This window comes from Sorex araneus, chromosome 5, assembly GCF_027595985.1.
Source record: "Sorex araneus isolate mSorAra2 chromosome 5, mSorAra2.pri, whole genome shotgun sequence".
Lineage (NCBI taxonomy): Eukaryota > Metazoa > Chordata > Mammalia > Eulipotyphla > Soricidae > Sorex > Sorex araneus.
This window is the reverse complement of record NC_073306.1, coordinates 178,792,299-178,815,722: the sequence shown is the minus strand read 5'-3', so window position 1 is coordinate 178,815,722 and position 23,424 is coordinate 178,792,299. Positions and strand designations below refer to the sequence as shown.

Here is a 23,424-nt window from a genome sequence, read left to right as displayed (position 1 = left end):
GAGAGAGGAGAGAAAGAGAGAGAGAGAGGAAAAGCTAGAGGGGGCATGGCAGGACATATATGTGGAATATTGGTGGTAAGAAATGTACACTGGTGGTGGGTGGGATGGGTTTTGGAACATTGTATGACTGAAACCTGGTTACTAAAGTTTTTAACTATCTCACAGTGATTCATTAAAAAAAATCATCATTATCACCATCATCATCACCATCATCATCATCATCATCATCATCATCCTGTTGGTTGTCAAATTTCTCGAGCTGTCTCAGTAACTTCTCCATTTGTCCAAGCCTTGAGATTTTAGAAGCCTCTCTCTACTTGTCCTTCCAACGATGCCGTACTGGAGGCTCTTTCAGGGTCAGGGGAATGAGACCCAGCTTGTTACTGGTTTTGGCATATTAATACACCATGGGTACCTTGTGAGACTCTCCCATGTGGGCAGGAAACTCCCAGTAGTTTTCAGGGTTCTCCCAGAGGGAGAAGTAGGCTATTAGATATCACGCAGCCGAGATATCTTGACAGTATTACACGGCACCGGGGGCAGTCCCTGGGTGTAACCACCTAGCTACTGGGAAATGGGAAATATGGGTGGAGGAGGCCCAGTCCCCATCTGAGCAGGCTTGGAGGTCTCAGCTCCAAGTCCCACACACCTGGGTTCCTCTGCTGGTTCCTTCATGCGTGAGGCTTGTCCAAACGTGTGAAGAGGGGCCTTGAGCATGGCTGTGGCTAGGCTCCGGAGGTCTTTGGCTGCCGGGAGCTCTGCTCGGGGCGGGGAGGGAAGCTGGAGCCCATCCCCTCCGAGGAGGCTCCGAGGAAGACAGCCAGGCGCTCTGGCAAGAGACTCTCTGCCATTAAAATAAAATAGTTTAAAATTTTAATTTAAAAAAATTTAACTATTAAAATAAAATAGTCAAAAAATTTTATTCTTTGTTAAAACAATTATAAGTTCATCTTACTAATAAGACTTGGTTTTATTTTTGCAAGATTTCAGCCTAATGATGAAGAACCTTATCAACACACAGTTCTCTTTTATAAACATACCTAATGTGGTTGTACCAGATATTGGAAAAGAAATAAGAATGATGGAAAATGGAGCATGCAGGTAAATCTATATATTTTTCCATACATCTTTAATGGCAGTCAAGTTCTTATAGCAAACTAGGTTCAATTTTGATTTAACTTTGGTTTGTTTGTTCTTGGGCCTAACTCAGCAGTGCTGAGGCCTCACTCCTGACCCCGAGCTCAGAGACCATTCTTGGTGTTGATCTAGGGACTGTCTAGGGTGCTAGACATTGAGTCTGTTGCATATGAGGTGGGCACCTTACCGCACGTACTCTCCCTCTCTGGCCATTCAGTTAGATTTTTATATGTGTTACCAGTGCTTGAGAGACCCAAGAATTCCTCCTGGTGATTCTTTGCCAAAGAGAGCAACAGTACAGTGTGGCGTCTATTGATGTGATAAACCTCAGAGTTATGGTATAGGTTTAAGTATATTTAAAGTTGAAAGTAAAAGTTCATTTTAGTGTGATTGTTCAGTTCAGGCTAATTGGAAAGTTTAGGCCTTGGCTAGGGTCAGGTTAGTAATATAAGGTTATGGGTGGAGTTAGGGGGAAGGTTTGGCTTTAGGTAAGGATTCATATCAGAGTGAGGGTGCAGGTTTTACTATACTTCTGGTTGAAAGTGAAAGCTTGGTGAAAGGCCGTTGCTGAAATGAGACAAACTGGTGAATTTAGGCCTAGACTTGGATAATGGTGATTAGAAGGATGTGATTTATATTCTGGTTACAGCTAGGGTTAGGACTTGTGATAGCGTTAGAATATAGTTTGGTTACGTTTAAAATAGAAAGTGCAGGGGCTGGAGTGATAGCACAGCAGGGAGGGCGTTTGCCTTGCACGTGGCTGATCCAGGTTCGATTCCCAGCATCCCATATGGTTCCCTGAGCACCACCAGGAGTAATTCCTGGGTGCAGATCCAGGAGTAACCCCTGTGCGTCACCAAGTGTGACTCAAAAAACAAACCAAAAAAAATTGAAAGTGCAGTTCGATATAGGACTATTGTTAAATTTTGGCTCACTGAGGTGCCCACGCACGCACTGGCCCTCTTCCATCGCCCCCTCAAAATTGCAGTTCTGAGGAGCAAGGGCAGAAGGTAAAGGAGCTCTGAGGGGGCAGTCATCTGTGCTAGGGTCTGCTGGTACAGGACAGACACACATCCCACCTGACAGAGGATTTTTTTTTTTTTGTTGCAGGATATACCTAATATAATAATCCTCCCCGTGTGCTTTGATACAAACACCCTCTCTCAGGACTGACACACTCATCAACCTCTTCTTCTGCCTGCCAGATCTATTTTCTTCTGTAAGACACAGCTCTGGCAGCTTCCGGCAGCCTTTTTCTCTGCCCCAGTCCCCTATAGCAGATGCTCCTGCCCCTAGGGACTGAGGAGCTCTGCAGTTGAATGAGTGAGGCTGTATGAATGAAACTCTAGGCTCGGCTCTATAGCGCAAGCCAGGTTGAGCCCACATGATGCGTAAATAAAAATATGCTTCTGTCTCTTAAAAAGTTTTTTTTTGGCTGAGGCTGGAGTGATAGCACAATGGGTAGGGCGTTTGCCTTGCCCGAGGTCAACTCGGGTTTGATTCCCAGCATCCCATATGGTCCCTGAGCACTGCCAGGAGTGATTCCTGAGGGCAGAGCCAGGAGTAACTCCTGTGCATTGCCGGGTGTGACCCAAAAAGAAAAAAGAATTTGGCTAATTGTTTAGATTAGGTAGAAGATTGAGGGCTACACTTAGGGTTTGTTGTTAAGGTTAGGGGTTGGTTTGGTTATGTCCAAAGTCAAATATAAAAGTCAGGGATAGATGGGTGTTGAACATCGTATGATTGAAACCCAATTATGAACAACTCTGTAGCTGTGTACCTCATGGCGATTCAACTGAAATGGAAGTTAGGAAAAGGATTGTCAAATTGAGGCTAGTTGGTAGATTTAGTCAGAGGCTATAATAACGTTGGCATAGGTTTAGGGTAAGGGTTAAGGTTAGGGTCCTAACCTTTCTTGTTAGAGATACAGTATGGGTTGACTGTTTAAAGTTGTAAGTAAGTTATTTAGAGAGCAATTGTTAAGTTTCACAAATTGTTTGATTTAGGCCTAAGCTATGGTAATGTTGGTAAAGGATTAGGGTTAATTTTCATTTTCATGTTAAGGATTTAGTTGTAGGGTAATTGTTCAATTAATGTTAGTCAGTAGTATTAGACCGAAGGTAAGTTAATTTAGTATAGTGTTTAGTATAGTGGGTAAGGATTAGGGTTAGATTTAGGGTTCACATTAGAGTTAGGGTATAGACTTGGTTATGTTTAAAATTGAAAGTCAAAGTTAGGTACAGGGTGATTTTTCTATTTAGGTTAATTAATAAGTTTAAGGTGACTTAGGCAAGTGTAAGTATAATACTTGAATTTAATTTAGGGTTAGGTAAGGGTTAATAGAGTTTGTGTTAGGGTTAGAAATTAGGTTTCATTATGGCTAAGACTGAAAATGAAATTTAGAGATAGGGTGATTAATAAATTTAGACTAATTATTAGGATTTAACCTAGGCTAGCGTAAAGTTAGTATAGGGTTTGGGTTGTTTTTTGTTAATTTGTTTTATGGCAAGCTTTAGGGTTAGGGTTAACATTAGGCTTTGTCTCAGAGTTAAGACATAGGTTTTCTTATGTTCAAAAAAAAAAGTTACATATAAGGTAATTGTTAAATTGATACTAATTGGGAGGTTTAGGTAGGACCTAGGGTAATGAACCTACTATAGGTTTGTTTGGTTTATGGTAACGGTTAGGGTTCTGTTAGAGTTAGCCTATAGGTTCGGTTATAATTAAATTTTACAGTGAAATTTAAGTATAGGGCAATTGTTAAATTGTTAATTGACAGGTTTACGTCTAGGCTGGGGCAGCTGCTCGCTCCAGTGTGCTGGTGATGCTAAGGCCCTCCAGGACTGTACCTGTATTCAGGCCACATATGGTGCTAGCATCAAACCAGATTGGTCACATTAAGACATAGGCTTTTGGGCCTGGAGCTATAGCACAGTGGGTAGGGTGTTTGCCTTGCACACGGCTGACCTGGACTTGATTTCTAGCGTCCCATATGGTCCCCTGAGCACTGCCAGGAGTGATTCCTGAGGGCAGAGCCAGGAGGAACTCCTGAGCATCGCTGGGTGTGACCCAAAAAGAAAAAAAAAGAGACATAGGCTTTAATCACTTTACTTTCTCTCTGTACTTTTGGTCTTTGTACTTTTTTACTTGAAATATTTTTAAGTATTTATTAATTTAAAATAAATTAGTAAATTTACTAGCAGTCACAGTGTATATTTGTCTAACAAATAAATGTAGATGTTATTGCTGTCATTGCTTCAAAGTATTTATGCCAAATAATTTTCTTAGTGATTAGCAACACCTTTCTTTATGAAAAAGTCAACAGAAACAAGTAACATTTCTTGAGATAAATATATCACCTATATAGTTGAAGTGTAAATGCTTTAAAAAAGCATAAAATATTTATCTTTAACTTTATTAAAATGTATGTGAAAGTGGCTGAAGTTACTTTTCGTAGAAGTAAGTTGTACTACAAGTTACATTGTATTACAATTGTATTATAAGTTGATTCATACAGCTATATAATACAATATAAAACAGATATCACATTTTATGTTTGATAAATATTAATATGAACAAACATCAAGCATTAAAAATGTAGAGGATCCTTGTAGCACTGTTGCACTGTCGTCCCATTGTTCATCGATTTGCTCAAGCGGGAACCAGTAACGTCTCCATTGTGAGACTTGTTACTGTTTTTGGCATATCGAATACACCACGGGTAGCTTGCCAGGCTCTGCCCTGTGGGCAGGATAATCTCAGTAGCTTGCCGGGCTCTCCAAGAGGGATGGAGGAATCGAACCTGGGTTGGCCACATGTATGGCAAACATCCTATCTGCTGTGCTATCGCTTCAGTCGTAGTATAATCACATTAATTTTACAAATTATGTGTATGAACCTCTAATTCTATGTATTCTATACAGTTCTCATTTCACCCTAATGAAAAATTGCTGTGTATGGTAGCTTAAAAGGGAAGAAGAAACAGTGTTCTTTTGGTAATGATTTAAAACAATGCTCTATTTCGCCTCTGTCTCCTGTTGGACTGTAGCTCTTTTTCTGAAGATGACAGTGCCTCTGCGCTTGACGAATCAGAGAAGGAAATCTATGCAAGGGATTCCTTTCAAAATGCTGCGCATGAGCATGGAGGGGAATTTCAGAGGTGAGCGGTAGGATTTATCCCTCAAAATATGTCTTCAAATTAGTAACTAAATGAGAGAAAGTTATTCTCCTCATCTAGCGATCTTGGCAAATACTCCTGTGACCCATTCATTGCACAGGATTGCAGAAGTAATTTGTGACTTCTATTCCTTAATGTTTTCTCATCACGTTCTGCCTGATGGTTAGTCATGTCATAGGACTCCAGGTTGAAAACACAAGCTGATCACTTCTCAGATCTATCTGTCTGTCTGTCCCTTAAAAACCTGTGATCCAACCTCCCTGGTTTCCTTCTTCCCTCTGAGCCTTCTTCCTCGGTCCCCAAGCAATTGGATTGAGCAGGGTTGACTGTCATTCTCTAAGTGCTTTATTCCATGTGACCCCTCAGTCATGGAGTAGAGCACTAGAGTGAGTAGCTCAAGAAAAAGACAGAAATCTGGGGGAGGAATTAGAGTAACCTCGGAAGTTTCAAACATGTGGAAGGAGTGCAGAATTGGTGTAGATCAGGAGTTCCTATTCTATAGAATGCATTTACTTTTTCATTGCTTTTTCTCCCTCCTTTTCTCTTTCCTACTTCTCTTCCTACTGACTTCCTTAAGTGCTGTCACTGTTTTCACTTGTGCTTGTATCTCTTCTTATCTTCTTCAGTTTCTTACTGGAGTTAGTGACATCCAAATGGTCCACCCAGGGTCTACTAGCATCTAATTTTTGACGTGAGTGTTTATCAACAGGCATTTGCTCATTACGTTGATTCATGCACTGATATTCATCAGTTTAGCCTTCATGAAGGCTTTATATTTCCAAAAATAGTCAAGAAAATTGTTAGCAATGGGTGAAATGAAAATGGGTTTGTTCCTAAAGATTGGATGCTTGGTTATACACACTGTGACCTTCATGATTTCACTCCTTTTATTCTTTTGTTTCTCAGGGATCAATACCTGCCTGGTGTGCTTGCACTTTTCAATATTAACAACAGCAGCAATAAGGAACAGTAAGTATGTTTATAATAAAAAACAAGTTTGAATTAAAAAAAATAATTATTAAGGTAAAATTATAGCTGAATCTCATACAGAGCATGCAGCTTTGAGGCAAACTCTAATACAATAGCAATGACATTCCATTATTTTGTTACTTGTTTATTCATTTCTGAATAATGTAACTATCCATATTAAAAGTATTAAAAAATAGGGAGTGGGGAGATAGCACCCAGGTTTGGCCTCATATGGTCCCCTGTGCCTGGAATGATTCCTGAACAGAGCCAGGAGTAAGCCCTGAGAAGGGCCTGCTGTGACCAAAACAAATAAAAAAGTATCAAAAATAATATTAATAGTAAAATTAATGCATAATATTAGTCAATTAATTAACCCTTGTCTATAGTGCACAATGCAGTTTCTTTTCTTTTCTTTCTTTTTTCTTTTTTTCTTTTTGGGTCACAGCCAATGATACTCGGGGCTTGCTCCTGGCTCTGCACTCAGGAATTACTCCTAGTGGTGGTAGGGGGACCATATGGGATGCCGGGGGTCAAACCTGGGTCAGATATGTCCAAGGCAAATGCCCTACTAGCTGTTCTATTTGCTCAGGCCCTGCAGTTTCTTCTTGTTGTTAGACAGCCTGCTCGCCACCCCCACCCAACCCATGGTTTTGAAACATTATGAATTCTCTACATTTCAAGCCAGTGAATGAACTGGTAATGAAATGGTGGTAAATGAAATTCACCAGGACTCTGAATAGAGGTTTATGTTGCAGGGGTCCACTGGAAGTGCTCTCAGGACCAACACTTAAAAGAGAGCTCAGAGTGCAGGACTAGGGTAGAAGGAAAGGCGGAATGTCCATGAATAGAGTTGTCATGAGGTCTGGAGCAAGGATAATCCTTCAGGGTTGCTGGGCAACAGGGTTGGGTCGTTGCATCCATGCACAGTGACAGAACGATGTGGAGTGATGATGGACTCCCTGCAAGGCCGGTCAGGGGAGAGAGAAAGAGCTATTATCAGCCAACTATCATGGAAGGAGGGCAGTGAATGCCCACCCCCGTGCAGTCGCACACCTGTGCAGTACATCTCTTTGCACTGCTCAGAGATCCTTCTTCATATGAAGCATTCACCCCATTTAGAAATAGCTCCTCAATTTCCATTTCCTTCACTGACAAAACTTTAAAAAGGAAGGATAATAGACAAAGTATGTTGCATGACTGCTAAAATAGGCATTAAAATCTCCATGGAAACATATGATATCCCTCTTGAATGGATACTGTCACCCTTGGCCAGCACTACATTATGTAGGTCTAGCTGACATACTTTGTGGAATGATTGGTACATACCCTTATCCAGGAAGGATTTACACTTTTGGACATACTTTGTGGAATGATTGGTACATACCCTTATCCAGGAAGGATTCACACTTTTGGTCACCGTGTTATTCTTGGATCAGAGCTGCCATATTCTTCCTCTCATAACTAAAATTGATACAGGAATACCAAAAAAGACATAACAGTGGAACTTCTCTCACTCCATGTGTAACATTACCATTTACTTCTGATGATTAAAGCCAATTTCTTTTTTCTTTTCACACCTGATGATGATCAGGGGTTACTTCAGGCTCCGTACTCAGGAATCACTCCTGGCGGTGTTCACGGGAACATATTGAATGCCAAGGATTGAATCTGGGTTGACTGCATGCAAGGCAAGCACCCTACCCTCTATACTATCGCTCTGGCCTCAAAGCTAACTTCTTTCCTTCTTTATTTTTTTAATTGAATCACTGTGAGATACAGTTACAAAGCTTTTATGTTTGAGTTTCGGTCATACAGTGATCGAACACCCATCCCTCCACCAGTGCATATTTTCCACCACCAATGTCCTCAGTATTACCCCCCACCCGGCCCACATCCCAACCCTTTCCCTGCCTCTATGGCAGACAATTTCCCCCATACTCTCTCTCTCCTTTTGGGCATTATGGTTTGCAATATAGATACTGAGAGGCTATCACGTTTGGGCCTTTATCTACTTCCAGCACACATCTCCCATCCTGAACAATCCCTCCAACCATCATTGACTTAGTGATCCCTTCTCTATTCCAGCTGCCTTCTCCCCCAGCTCATGAGGCAGGCTTCCAAGTATGGAGCAATATTCCTGGCCCTTGTCTCTACTGGACTTTGGTGTCAGTCTCATATTATGTTATTTTATATTCTACAAATGAGGAAAGTCACTCTGTGTCTGTCCCTTTCTTTCTGACTCATTTCACTTAGCATGATACTCTCCATGATCATCAACTTATAAGCAAATTTTATGATTTTATTTCTCCTAACAGCTACATAGTATTCCATTGTGTAGATGTACCAAAGTTTCTTTAACCAGTCGTCTGTTCTCGGGCACTCGGGTTGTTTCCAGATTCTGGCTATTGTGAACAGTGCTACAATGAACATACAGGTGCAGATGTCATTTCTACTGTGATTTTTTGTACCCTCAAGATATATCCCCAGAAGTGTTATTGTGGGGTCATATGGAAACTCAATTTCTATTTTTTTTCAGGAAAAACTAATTTCTTTTACCATATATTTCACTATTGTGACTTTATTCCTTGCCAATTGGTTTATTGATAAGAAGGGACCCGAGTGCTTGGGAAAGATTCATAGCTTAGTATTTCATGGTACTTTAACTCTGAAGAATCACAACTTTCTGAAAATCAGGACTCTTTGAATTATAAAACCTGAGGTTGTGGGGTTGGGAAGGGCACTCCCTATGTAAGTGATTCCTACTTTGAAGTTCCTACTCATGAATTTATATGGATAAGTATATGATATCTTGGAGGATGAAATTCCTCATACATAAAATCTAGGATAGCACCTCTGTTGTGCCATTAAAAGGTACACAGCTCTATTGTATTATCAAGGTCTGAGCAGTACAGCCTATGGCAGGACTATGGGAATCCATATTAAGAAGTGTTCAACACATTTCCTTTGTTGTAAAGTTTACATGAATAACCTATGTCCAAGGTGGTGTTTTGAGGTATTTTGTGTTAGAAAATCACACTCTATAAATTCCTGGAACGTGGTGCTGGCCACAGTCACATGGCAGAACAGAAACAAAAATACAAAATTAGTGACCAAAATATGTTTTGATTCACGATGGAAGGAATTCAATGTTCATCATATCATTAAATGACTATCTACTTTGTTCAATCAATGTTACACTGTTTGGGACTCAGAGCATTTGCCTCTTTATTTGAGCATTGGACATTCTGCAACAGCATCAAGATTGTCTTGGATGAATGATATCTCATCAGTTTAGACTTTGTACATAGCCTCCATCTTTGTTACCATGTTTGCTTCATTAACATCTACAGCGTGCCAGTACTAGGGACAAGTGCCAGAAGTTATGACTTAGCGACTGACTTAGTTACTGCTTAGTTGTTTTGTGTCTTCTTCATGATTTATGTTCTTTATAGGCATCAGCTCAGTGAACATCATTTTCAAACTTTATTATTGTTTCCATAAATCCTTTTGGTCTTTCTGTTTTCTAGAACTATATTTCCTTTTCTCTCTTACACTAGGTTTCTTGAATTTTGTTGGATTTTATCTTTTTGGCCACATCTTGTGGTTCTCAGGGCTTACTCCTGGCTCAAGTTAACTTTGGTAACCACTAATTGATCTTATAGTATAAAAGATACTATTTTACTTGATTTATATGTCTGTTTTCTCTCTGCTAGACTTCTTCAAATCTCATCCATAGTTTGAAGCTTGACTTAGACTTATATCCTATTAATAATCTTTTCTGATAAGATGAGTATATAGTGAGACTGTTCATTTCAGTCTAAAATTAAACTTTCCCAAGATTAAAATCAACTTTCCCAAGGTCTACTATGACCTTGGCTCTGTCTGACTTCATAATTCATTTCTCTACTGGTAGAGATATCATATGTAGAAGAAGGTATTTAATTATCTACTCCCCATGCTGGAAAAAATTACACAGAGGAAAAGGTAGTATCAAATCCAGCGCATGATTCCAGTAGGTTTCCATGGTGTTACCATAAAGCTTTCTGTCCATTCATAAAACTGATTCATTTAGATTACCCTTCAAAAAAATGATAGTATTTTTTAAAAATTCTTAAAATCTTTATTCAAAGAAGATTAACTTTTACATCTTTTGTTCTTTGTGTACATTAAGACACTGAAAGTACTCTCTTGGGAGCTGTTTAATTTCCCTCCTTAAATTGATCATCATTAAGGCAGCTGTTATCCACCTCTATTTTCTTCATTTTCCCATATTTTCTTAACTATGCAATTAAAAATGTTTTATTATCTGGATGAATATTCATTTCCATTTTGTTTTGTTTTTTGATAGGACACTCCAGATTTCTGGTTTGTGAGAATAATAGTAGGTTGTGTGGCTGGAGCGATAGCACAGCGGATAGTGTTTGCCTGCAAACAAAGAGTGTTGACCTGGGTTTGATTAATTCCCAGAATCTCATGTGGTCCCCCAAGCACCGCCAGAAGTAATTCCTGAGTGCATGAGCCAGGAGTAACCCCTGTGCAACGCCGGGTGTGACCCCCCCCCCAAAAAAAAGAAGTAGGTCGCTAAAGTCCTAAATTCCTAAATTCTTGCTCAGTGGAGAGAAAAGTAAATCAAAACTAGAATGGAATTTAATTATGCAACAGAGATATTATTTCTTTCTTAGAGAACCAAAGGAAAAAAAGAAAAAGAAAAAAGAAAAGAAAAGGTAAGTTAGACTTTTGCATGAATAATCAATCTCGTGATTTTTGTACACACATAGTAATTTCCCCCCTCATAGGCTCTTCAGAGGATGAAGGTAGTTTATACAGAAGGGAAGGGTTCTTGGATTGTGTGATCAAAGACATTGTGGAGCCAGGTAGAGGAGGGTGGGGAGGTGGTTCACCTGCACCCCACCTTGGGTTTTGGCCACCGTGGGAGCCTTCCCATAGGATGACAAGCACTGCACTACCCCCAGCCCCAGGACCTCGAGACCACCCAGACGGTGGTTCTCACCCAGCAGCGGGCTGCCCTTTCCATATCTTTATAGTTACTCATATTTCACTTTTTCAGCAAGTCAGATGATCAGAAGGACAACAAGGAGAAAAAGAAGGAGACAAAGGACAAGGAGAAAGGAAAAAAGACAAAGGAGAAGAAGAAGAAAGAGAAGAAAGACAAAGATAAGAAAGAAGAGTAAGTGTTTTTACTGAGGCAAAATTAGAATTGAATTGTGAGAGGTTTGGGAGGAATAATTTTTTGAAATTTTGTACTCAAGAAGCCCTGTGTAAAGACCAAGTAAATTGTTATCAAAATTTTGTTCATTTTATTTTATTTTTTTTATTAGTTTATTTTTAATTAGAGAGTCATCGTGAGGGTACAGTTACAGATCCATACATCTTTGTGCTCATGTTTCCCCCATACAAAGTTCGATAACCCATCCCTTCACCAGTGCCCATTCTCCACCACCAGTAAACCCAACATCCCTCCCCCCCTCCCCAGTCCCGTCTCCCCCCACCCCACCCTGCCACTATGGCAGGGAATTCCCTTTTGTTCTCTCTCTCTGATTAGGTGTTGTGGTTTGCAATAAAGGTGTTGAGTGGCCATTGTGTTCAGTCTCTAGTCTGTATTCGGCCCGCATCACCCTTCCTCCACATGACCTCCAACCACATTTTACTTGGTGGTCCCTTTTGTTCATTTTATTAAAATTAGCAATGGCTTGGGGCCAGGGAGATAGTACAAGTGGGCAGAGCACTTGTCTCACAAGGCAACCAAACCAGGCTGGATTCTTGGCACCACATAAAATCCTCCCAGCCCTACCAGTAGTAATCCTTGAGCCCAGCCAGGAGTAATTCCTGACCACAAGCAAGTTTGAACCCAAACAATTTAGATATATAAAATATACATATACATACATCATATGTATATGCACAGTTTTTGAAGCTATAAGAGAATGGCAGAACCTGGTAAGCTCCCTGTGGCGTATTCAACATGCCAAAAACAGTAACAATGATGGAATTCCCCTGACCCTGAAAGAGCCTCCAATGCAGCACTGTTGGGAAGGATGAGTAAAGAGAGGCTGCTAAAATCTCAGGGCTAGGACAAATGGAGATGTTATGGGTGCCTGCTTGAGCAAATCAATGAACAATGCTTATATATGTATATACATATATAAACAAATATATATAAACATATACATAGATAGACATATGTATTTGATATATGTCAATGATTTCTCATTTAGAATTTTCTCTTGCATGGTCATCTTCTATAAGCATTTGTGACAATCTACTATTACTGGGAGATATTTAGGTTCCAAAAGAAGTCAGTTCCCAGAATCATATCTTTAATTTTTGAAACTGAAACAAAATTGAATAATTTTTATTAGTTTTTTGAATGACACCTTTTATTTTTTTTTTGATTTTTATTTTATCACCATGTGGAAAGTTACAAAGTTCTCAGGTTTATGTCCTAGTTATACAATATTCAAACACCATCCCTTCACCAGTGCCCATATTCCACCACCAAAATCCCCAGTATGCCCCCCGCCCCCGCTCCCCACCCCCAACTGTATAACTGATGAATTTCACTTCATTTTCTCTTTACCTTGATTACATTCCATATTTCAACACAAAATTCACTATTGTTGTGGGAGTTTCCCCCCAAAAAAGACAGCCCTACTAAGGAAGCATTTGATAATTAGTTTTCCATTAAAAGATTGCATGTTTTTAGTTTTTAGAAAAGGTCCAGCGGCCGCGTTAGTGGCCGCGTGGTTCAGATGTGTCCCAGTCCCGCATCCTGGAGCTATGTTAGTTGCTGCTCAGTGTCACCAGGGCTCCATCTGGAGAAGGTGTGGTGGCTGCACCTCCTTTGTCCGGATCCCCGGTGTTGTCCCGCATCCCGGAGCCATGTTAGTTGCTGCTCAGTGTCACCAGGGCTCCATCTGGAGAAGGTGTGGTGGCTGCACCTCCTTTGTCCAGATCCCCGGTGTTGCTGGCCCCGATTCAGGTCCGGAGCATTGTCCAGCTGCGTTGCTCCCCAGAATGCCTGGCTGCTTCTCTGTTGAATGTGGCAAGATGGCGCCAAGGGTGGGTTGAGGGCGTGACTTCCGGCGGCTGGGACCACTTGGAGGCTGGGCTGGCACTACCCCACTCCAGTGCCCCCCCGCGGCTCAGATGTGTCCCAGTCCTGCATCCCGGAGCCGTGTTAGTTGCTGCTCAGTGTCGCCAGGGCTCCATCTGGAGAAGGTGTGGTGGCTGCACCTCCTCCATCCGGATCCCCGGTGTTGCAGGCCCTGATTCGGGTCCAGAGCATTGGAATGACACCTTTTAGATGGGATAAATAATTCAAAGAAGTCTTACTGTAAAAGGCAAGACTAATTTTAGAATAGCACAAATGTTATCAAAACATCAACCATTTTGAATGGTTCATTTTGTAACAAATATTGGAAAATTAGACTTGACAAGGTAGGCTGAGTGTTATTTGCAAAGCCATTTTTAATAATTTGTTAATTAAAGGATAAAGTTTTCTAAATACTTAAAGAAATTTTTATATTAGACACTGTCACTGTCACTGTCATCCCATTGCTCATCAATTTGTTCGAGCGGGCACCAGTAACGTCTCTCATTGAGAGATTTATTGTTACTGTTTTTGGCATATCCAATATGCACGGGTAGCTTGCCAGGCTCTGCCATGCAGGCTCCATACTCTCAGTAGCTTGCTGGGCTCTCCAAGAGGGGCAGAGGAATCAAACACGGGTTGGCCGAGTGAAAGGTAAACACCCAAACGTGGTTTGCTTATTTTTGGTTGTTGAAACTTGCTGATTTGTACTAAGAAAAAAATTCTTTAAAATATAAACTAGGATGGAGAGATAGTGCAGTGGTCAGGGCGTTTGCATCAATCCCCACATTCTGTATATATATATATGGAGCTGGAGATATAGTAAAAGGGTTAAGGTATATGCCTTGTAGCTGACATTGGTTTGCTGTCTTGCACCATCTATGAGATCTTGAGTGCCAATAGAAATGATCCCTGAGCACAGAGCCAGGAGTGAGCCCTGAGTACCACCAGTTGTGGCCCACCCATATTGGCAAGATACCAGGAAAAATTACATTTGACTTTCTATTTTCTTTCTCCATCCCTTTGCCTTCTCTTGCCTCTCTTAATTCTTTATATATCCCTCAGGACACTTTTTTTTTTATTAGATTGTGTTATCTTCTTCTTTCCAGATACACGAAACAGTCTGTGAGTTCCTTCTCACCATGTATATAGTCTTGTTATTAGTTAGGAGAGTTGAAAACCCAACCAACCCACCATTTTCCACTCACCTTGTTTTCTAAAACCTTCCAAAGTGGGCTTTGTGCAGAGTTTGATATTATCAACACTACTGTTTTCTCACAGTGACTGGAAAGAAAGAAGTGGCTATAGTATCACATCTATAGTATCACAGTGAAACAAGGCTTTCAAAGTCTAGCTTATTTTTGCAAAAGTATGGTTTTGTATAAGATTAACTAGTCATCCCTCAAAAACCAGTTTTTTATGACTAGAGTTCTTATGTCAATCTAATCCTATTCTTTCAGCTTATTATATTTTATTAGTTGTGAATGATGGACATCATCATCATAAGTGATATGTGAAAAAAGTATCCTGTCTCTGTCTAATTGTTTCTAGGGAGAAGAAAGAAGTCGTGATTGTTGATCCATCAGGAAACACATATTACAACTGGCTTTTCTGCATTACCTTACCTGTTATGTACAACTGGACAATGATTATTGCAAGGTACCTGTATATTTTTGTGAGTCTTAGTTTCTACATTAATGGACTAAACACTTTAACCTACAGCTCTTCACAAAAGTTTTAAATTGAGGTTGCATTATTCTCAGCATGGTTTACTAAGATCAGGAATAGATGCACTGGTTCCTGATATACTTGAATCTGGTATATAGCTGAGAAATATGGAACGATACTCTCGTGCTATTAATACTCAACAATTTAGCTAGTGTGTGAGAAAAACTTTTATTTTTTTTTTGATTTATAAGAAAAATATAACTCCAAGAGTAGAAAAGTTTGATCTATTGCAAGCTATGTGTACCAAGTGGATTATTCCCTCTGTTTTAGATAGTAAGCATCTCAGCTATCCAGGACTGAGTACAATTTCCTAAAGCATTTTGAATGCAGATTGGTAATATAAACCTGATTCTCATTGTGTTCTACCCAATGTATTTATTTTCACTTTAGCGTGAGATCACTTACACACTTTTTAAAAATAAGAAGTGACTTTATTTTTAAGCTACACTTTATTTTATCTGTCACTTGTCATCCCGTTGCTCATCGATTTGTTCGAGTGGGCACCAGTAACGTCTCTCATTGTGAGACTTATTATTATTGTTTTTGGCATATCAAATACGCCACGGGTAGCTTGCCAGGCTCTCCCGTGTGGGCTCGATACTCTTGGTAGCTTGTCAGGCTCTCCGAGAGGGGCGAAGGAATCGAACACAGGTTGGACGCATGAAAGGCGAACGCCCTACCACTATGATATCGCTCCAGCTTACTTTATTTTATACTGAGTAGAATATATAGATATTTCCCATATATGCATAGCCTCTCCTTTTAACAATAAACACTCCCAGTGGCCATTTGTTACAGTTGATGAGCTTATTTGGGCATATTATTAATCATCCTGAGTCTACAGTTTATATTATAAATTATCATTTAATTTGTTATTCTTGTATGTGTGTGTGGAACCAGGGATGTAACACATGTCCTTACACATGCCCTATCACATACCTAGCCCAGACCATTTTCATCTTATTTGATGTTTTCACAGACAACTAATATAGTGGAAATAATACTGAGATACAGAAGTGTGAGTGAACCTAATTCAAACACACTGAAAGATTCCAGGGAAGCCATGTCTGATTTTTTTTTTCAATCCAGCTAAAATTTTTATTTTTTTTTATTTATTTTTTTAAATCTTTTTTTTTTCTTAAAGAAATATTTTATTGAACCACCGTGAAAACAAAAAAAAATACAAAGCTTTCAGGTTTAAGTCACAGTCAAATACTGATTAAACCACCATCCCTTCACCAGTGCACCCGTTCCACCACCAAGAACCCCAATACACCCCCCTCCCATCCCACCCCCCATCTAAGTAGCTAATGATATTCCCATTATTCTCTATATATATTGAGTACATTTCATATTTCCATACAGAACTCACTATTATTGATTGGAAATTTTCCCCAACAATCAGGCCTGCTGAATAGGCATCATCTAATAATTTCTCTTCATTGGTAAGAGTGAATACTTTGAGTCCGCACGGCCGCAATCGCGGCCGAACGGTTTTGGGTTTCTAATATTTTAGCTCAGTTCACAGTCAAAATGGATGGCTGCAAGAATCCGCTCTGGTGCCAAAATGGGTTAGGAGACCTCAGGATCACAGTCAGTAGGCGGGAGGCTCTGCTTCTCGTGCCGCAGCTCTCGGTTCATCTCTGGGCGGAAGGCGCGCCGGGAACGCCCCCCCTCCCAGGACCACCTACAGGCTACGTCACTAAAGAAAGTCCTACCTCCTGGTGGAGGGGTCTTAGAGGGTGGCTCTCACCGCATGGCTGCTGCCGCTGCCACCATTTTCGCTCAGAAAAATAGGGTGGAGAGGGAAAAAAAATCCCTCCCCAAGCCATGTCTGATTTAATGAACTCTAAGGATGGCACCTGGTTTTAGGGTATTATATTTCTCAATGTGATTGAAATTTGCACAAAAGACATTTTACTTAAAATCCTAATATTTTGTTTATTAATACAGTTTTTCTTTTATAGATCATGTTTTGATGAACTTCAGTCTGATTACCTAGGATACTGGCTCTTTTTTGATTATAGTGCTGATATAGTCTATCTTCTTGATATGTTTGTACGAACAAGGACAGGTAAATGTTCTCACTTTTGGGCATTTTGTTAATTTTATGCTTTTATTTCTATAATTTTAAATTTATTAACTTGAAAGTTTTTCAAATATAGTTACAAAATCTGTTTAGAGGAAAGATACACTGTTGAAAGCATGAGCACTGTATACTTACTTAAGGCTTCGACCACCCTAGAGGGTTCAGAAGGATGTTTCTAGACAACTTTTTAGAATAAGTTGGTGGCATTCTTATAATATCCTGCTCACTTAATTTATACCAAGTCAGAAGACTAAAGCAAATAAAAATATCCTGCCCAGTCTGTGGGAGAAAAGGGAAACTGCTACAAAATAGTGACTATGTTTCATGAAGTCTAGAGGAAATTGTCATTGCATTCAAAAGAGCTGTCATAGAAATGTTATAAGAAACAGTAAGGGGGCCCAGAATGATAGTACACAAGGTATGGCATTCGCCTTGCATGTGGCCAACCCAGTTCGATCCCTGGCATCCTATATGGTCCCCTGAGCATTAAGAGGAGTAATTCCTGAGTGCAGAGCCAGGAGTAGCCCTTGAGCATTGCCAAGAGTGACCCAGAAAGCAAAAATAAAGAAAAAAGAAAGAAAGAAAGAAAGAAAGAAAGAAAGAAAGAAAGAAAGAAAGAAAGAAAGAGAGAGAGAGAGAAAGAGAGAAAGAGAGAGAGAGAAAGAAAGAAAGAAAGAAAGAAAGAAAGAAAGAAAGAAAGAAAGAAAGAAAGAAAGAAAGAAAGAAAGAAAGAAAGAAAGAAAGAAAGAGAAAAAGAAAGAGAGAGAAAGAAAGAAAAAAGAAAGAAAGAGAAAAAAGGAAGAAAGGAGAGAGAAAAAAGAAAGAAAGAAAGAAAGAAAGAAAGAGAGAGAGAAAGAGAAAAAGAAAGAAAGAAAGAAAGAAAGAAAGAAAGAAAGAAAGAAAGAAAGAGAAAAAGAAAGAGAGAGAGAGAAAGAAAGAAAAAAGAAAGAAAGAGAAAAAAGGAAGAAAGAAAGAGAGAGAAAAAAGAAAGAAAGAAAGAAAGAGAAAAAGAAAGAAAGAGAGAGAGAAAGAAAGAAAAAAATAAAGAAAGAAAGAGAAAAAAGGAAGAAAGAAAGAGAGAGAAAAAAGAAAGAAAGAAAGAAAGAAAGAAAGAAAGAAAGAAAGAGAGAGAAATAAAGGAAGGAAGGAAGAAGAAAAGAAAGTAAAAGGAAGAAAGAAGGAAAGAAAAGAAAGAAACAAAGAAAGGAAAGAAGAAAGAAAGAAGGAAGAGAGAGAAAAAGAAAAGAGAGAGAGAGAAAGAAAAGAAAAAAAGAAAAAAATACACATATCCAGGACTCAACTTTATGGTCCTCAATGACGCGTTAGTGACCAGGAGGCAGAGTGTGAATAACCTTCTACTTGAAGTTGTCTCGTTAAGCTGGTATGAATTTGTTTCTGAGTTGCTTTCCACACGTAAATAGAACCAGTGTGCATAGAGTGCAGCTTTCAAGATCCATCACACAGCAGTGACTATGGGCAGCAGGTTACTAGGTTTCATGCACTAGAGACTTATGGTTTCATGCAGAAACTAGAGCGAGCAGGGGCCTCAGATACCTACAGCTCAAAGAGATTGAGATTTGTGGTTCCAAAGAAGCACTGCCTTTTATATTTGCTACCCCAAAGGAATTCATTTCTGAACCTACTGTGTAGACTTTGTTGGGGAAAACAGAATTCCGGAGCTGAGGAATTGTTTTCAGAAACCTGACAACATACCCATATCCAAAGCACGCAACTGGATGCTGTCCCAAAGCACCAGATGCTAATGGTTGAGGCACTCTCTACTGCCACTCACCCTCTACATGGCTTCCCAGAGCAGAAACAAGTGAACCACTCTCCAGGGTGCGTTTCTTTTTGCCACCATAATCCCTCTGGATTACCTTTCTTCTTTCCTTTATTCTCCGATTTTCCCCTTCCCAGTGTTTTCGGCCACATCTAGCGGTGGCTCAAAATGGCTCATGGGTCACTCTTAGAGGAACTTAAGGAACCATGCAGTGCTGGGTCACGGAACCCAGGCGTCCTGCATGCAAAGCATGTGCTCAGCCCTTGGAGCCATCTCTCTAGCTCTGCATAGTTTTTCCTTCTACTGAAACTACTTTAACGTTTTATAAGAAAAAGGGAAATAGGTGAGAACATTATTTGGTCTGTGTGTGACATTTTCTGGGCCTGTTTAGGGCACTTAGCAATTGAAATAATGGTTTGAAAACATGGTCTGCTGTGGTTCTGGGTCCCTACTCTCCCTCACTGTGCGAATGCTGCTCCTGGTTGTGGACTGAGGGAGCTGATGGTGCTGATGGTGAGCTTGGGGTGCAGAAGCCTTTCTGGACTTGTATGGGACCAGGATGCATGCAGTGAAGGCTTAAAGGAGTCAAGATACCTTAGTGATTTTTTTCATCTGGCAGTAAAATATTAACAGATTTTATTTGAAATCTCTGGTTGTTGGGCAATTTGTTTCAAAGGTTATTTGCCTCATCTCAGCCCTTCGTTGAAAATCTGGGAATTGTTATGCGTTTATTTCACTACAGGCACAAAAGGACACTTGTGTAGTATTGTACTTTAGACTGGTATTGGTTTTGTGAATGTAGATATGGCATATTTTCCTTATCTTTGAAAAATGTTATGACTTTCAGTTATGATTTGATTATGGAATAAATCCATTAATTTAAAAATCTAAAGAGGGGGCTGGAGCGATAGCACAGCGGGTAGGGTGTTTGCCTTGCACGCGGCCGACCCGGGTTCGATTCCCAGCATCCCATATGGTCCTCTGAGCACCGCCGGGAGTAATTCCTGAGTGTAAAGCCAGGAGTAACCCCTGTGCATCGCCGGGTGTGACCCCCCAAAAAATAAAAAATAAATAAAAATCTAAAGAAAATTGTGAAAATTTTATTCTCTATGTAGCAGTGAGCAGAATTAATGCTTTTGTTATTTTGTCCTATTTGCAGTTTCAGATAGCCAGTGTAGTAGGAAATTTTTTGCCCAGTAACTCATTATAGCACATACATTCTGGGTGAACACAAGGCCAGGGGTAGGAGTGTAGAAGGGAAGATCCCACATGCCTAACAAGGTCTGAGGACAGCAGGTGGAAGTTCTGATTATGAAATATTAAAGGGGTAAGACAGGAATATAATAGAGAGCAGGGTAGTTCCCCCAAATTTAATGGTGAGTCTGGGATTCAGGCAAGAGTGGGGAAGAGGAAATAGACAGGTGTGGCATTATAGGTGTTCAAGAACCTCTTCCAGGAAGTTGTTTTACTCTTTGAGGTGTAGGGGCTGCACACCCAGAAGTGCTCAGGGCTTATTCCTGGTTCTGGGCTCAGGGATAACTCCTGGCAGGCTCTGATACCATATATGGTGCTGGGGATAGAACCCATCTTGGCCATGGTCAAGGCAAAAGCCTTACTTATTTTTCTACCTCTTTGCCCTCAAAAGTTGTTTTTCTTTTTATTTCTACAAAAGGATATTTCTCATAGACATATGGTGAATGATAATTGTTCTTATTAAATTTCTAAATGCATGTTTATTGGGAATGAATTCTTATTTTTGAGCACAGTAAAGTTCATTAAGAGTTACTTTAGAAAAACTAATAACAGCATTGAAAAGCAAAAGCATTGGGACTGGAGCAATAGCACAGTGGGTAGGTGTTTGCCTTGCACATGGCTGACCCAGGTTCGATTCCCAGCATCCCATATGGTCCCCTGAGCACTGCCAGGGGTAATTCCTGAATGCAGAGCCAGGATGAATGCAGAGCCAGGAATACTCCCTGTGCATCGCCGGGTCTGACCAAAAAGCAAAGAAAAAAAAAGAGAAAAAAAGAAAAGAAAAAGCATTGAATTAACCCTTTTTTTTCTATTTTAGGTTATCTAGAACAAGGACTGCTGGTGAAAGAAGAGCTTAAACTCATAGAAAAATATAAATCGGATATGCAATTTAAACTTGATGTTCTTTCAATGATACCAACTGATCTGTTGTATTTGAAGCTGGGATGGAACTATCCAGAAATTAGATTAAACAGATTATTAAGGGTCTCTCGTATGTTTGAATTCTTCCAGAGAACAGAAACAAGGACAAACTACCCAAACATCTTTAGGATTTCTAACCTTGTCATGTATATTGTCATCATCATCCACTGGAATGCATGTGTGTACTACTCTATTTCGAAAGCAATAGGGTTTGGCAATGATACATGGGTCTATCCTGATATTAATGATCCAGAATTTGGCCGTTTAGCTAGAAAATATGTATACAGTCTTTACTGGTCTACACTGACTTTGACCACCATTGGTGAAACACCACCACCCGTGAGGGATTCTGAGTATATCTTTGTGGTGGTTGATTTTTTAATTGGAGTGTTAATTTTTGCTACCATTGTTGGTAACATAGGCTCCATGATTTCCAACATGAATGCAGCAAGAGCAGAATTTCAAGCAAAAATTGATGCTATCAAGCAATATATGCATTTTCGAAATGTAAGCAAAGACATGGAAAAGAGAGTTATTAAATGGTTTGATTATTTGTGGACCAACAAAAAAACAGTTGATGAGAAAGAAGTCTTGAAGTATCTACCTGATAAACTCAGAGCGGAGATTGCCATCAATGTTCACTTAGACACATTGAAAAAGGTTCGTATTTTTGCTGACTGTGAAGCTGGTCTGTTGGTGGAACTTGTCTTGAAATTACAACCCCAAGTCTACAGTCCGGGAGATTATATTTGTAAAAAAGGGGATATTGGAAGAGAAATGTACATTATCAAGGAAGGCAAACTTGCTGTGGTGGCAGATGATGGGATTACTCAGTTTGTGGTATTAAGTGATGGCAGCTATTTCGGTGAGATTAGCATCCTTAATATTAAAGGCAGCAAAGCGGGTAACCGAAGAACAGCCAATATTAAAAGTATTGGCTACTCCGATCTGTTCTGTCTCTCCAAAGATGACCTCATGGAAGCACTAACTGAGTATCCAGATGCCAAAGCTATGTTAGAGGAGAAAGGGAAACAAATCTTGATGAAAGATGGTCTACTGGATATAAATATTGCAAATTCTGGAAGTGATCCTAAAGATATTGAAGAAAAAGTCGCCCGAATGGAAGGGTCAGTAGACCTCATGCAAACAAGGTTTGCTCGAATCTTGGCTGAGTATGAATCAATGCAGCAGAAACTGAAACAAAGACTAACCAAAGTTGAGAAATTTCTGAAACCAATTATTGATACAGATTTTTCAGATATTGAAGGAGCTGAAATTGACAGCGAACCCATCAATTCTATGCAAACTTGAAAAGCTGGCTACTGCCCAGGTTGTAAGTCATAATCCTTTTGGTGATGCAATTAAAGCAACTGTGAAGTGGAAAAAGAGGAAGAAAGAATTTCAGTTGGGGAATTTTCCCATAGAGTGTACTTTAGTGCAGAGCCAGCCCCATGCAATTACTTGGAAGTGTTGAGATACTCTTCATCTTCCATAATGAATAATGAACAATGAACAGAGATATAAACTAATTATCGTGTCAGTATCTGATTTTTTCACATATTCTCTTCTTATGTTATTATCTTTACTAAAGTGAAGAAGTATTGCTCTCTTTCAGGCAATTTGTATCACTCAGGAGTACCTAGGACTTGTCATGCATATCATGTTCAGAATTCCATTTTATTTACTTATATTTTTGTTTTGTTGGTTGGTTCTGAGCATCAGAAGCAGGGCTTTACACCTCCAAGGTAAAACATGTTCCTGGCTCAGTACATGATTCGAGAAGAATCAGAACACAATAAAGTAAAATAAAATTTAAGACTATAGTGAATATTATTTATTTGGTATTTGGTTTCAAACCTTGGAAAGGACATGAATCACTGTGCTCTAGGACTTAGGAAGGGTGGATTAGAGAAATGTCTTACTAATAAAAGCATGTCATATTGATGTCATTCTTCACATTGATAACATGAAGAATGTCATGTCATTCTTCACATTGATGGCCTGGCTATAAGGAAATCTCAAGGGTTGTACCATGCTCAAATATTGTTCTCTCTTTCAGATAAACCAGGTCATTTTAGGATGCCTTTAATATCTTTTGAAATAAAAAATGAGAACAATTACAACTAAAATGGCAATGTTGCTGGATTTTTTATTTTTTATTTTTTTTATTTTTATTTTATTTTTTTTTTACAGGGATATATATTTATTGAATCACTGTGAGATAGTTACAGTCACACAATGATCAAACACCCATCCCT

The 23,424-nt window shown here is 39.6% G+C and overlaps 1 protein-coding gene across 1 annotated transcript; it reads left to right on the top strand.

The window, feature by feature from the left end:
- Positions 1 to 994: 994 nt before the first annotated feature.
- CNGA1 (cyclic nucleotide gated channel subunit alpha 1) lies at positions 995 to 22,477 on the top strand. Its single transcript, XM_004608045.2, has 8 exons — positions 995 to 1,101; positions 5,186 to 5,296; positions 6,221 to 6,283; positions 10,966 to 11,007; positions 11,352 to 11,471; positions 14,946 to 15,053; positions 17,090 to 17,196; positions 21,063 to 22,477. Exons 1-8 carry the CDS (start codon positions 995 to 997, stop codon positions 22,475 to 22,477), a joined length of 2,073 nt encoding a protein of 690 aa, XP_004608102.2.
- The last annotated feature ends 947 nt before the right edge of the window (positions 22,478 to 23,424 follow it).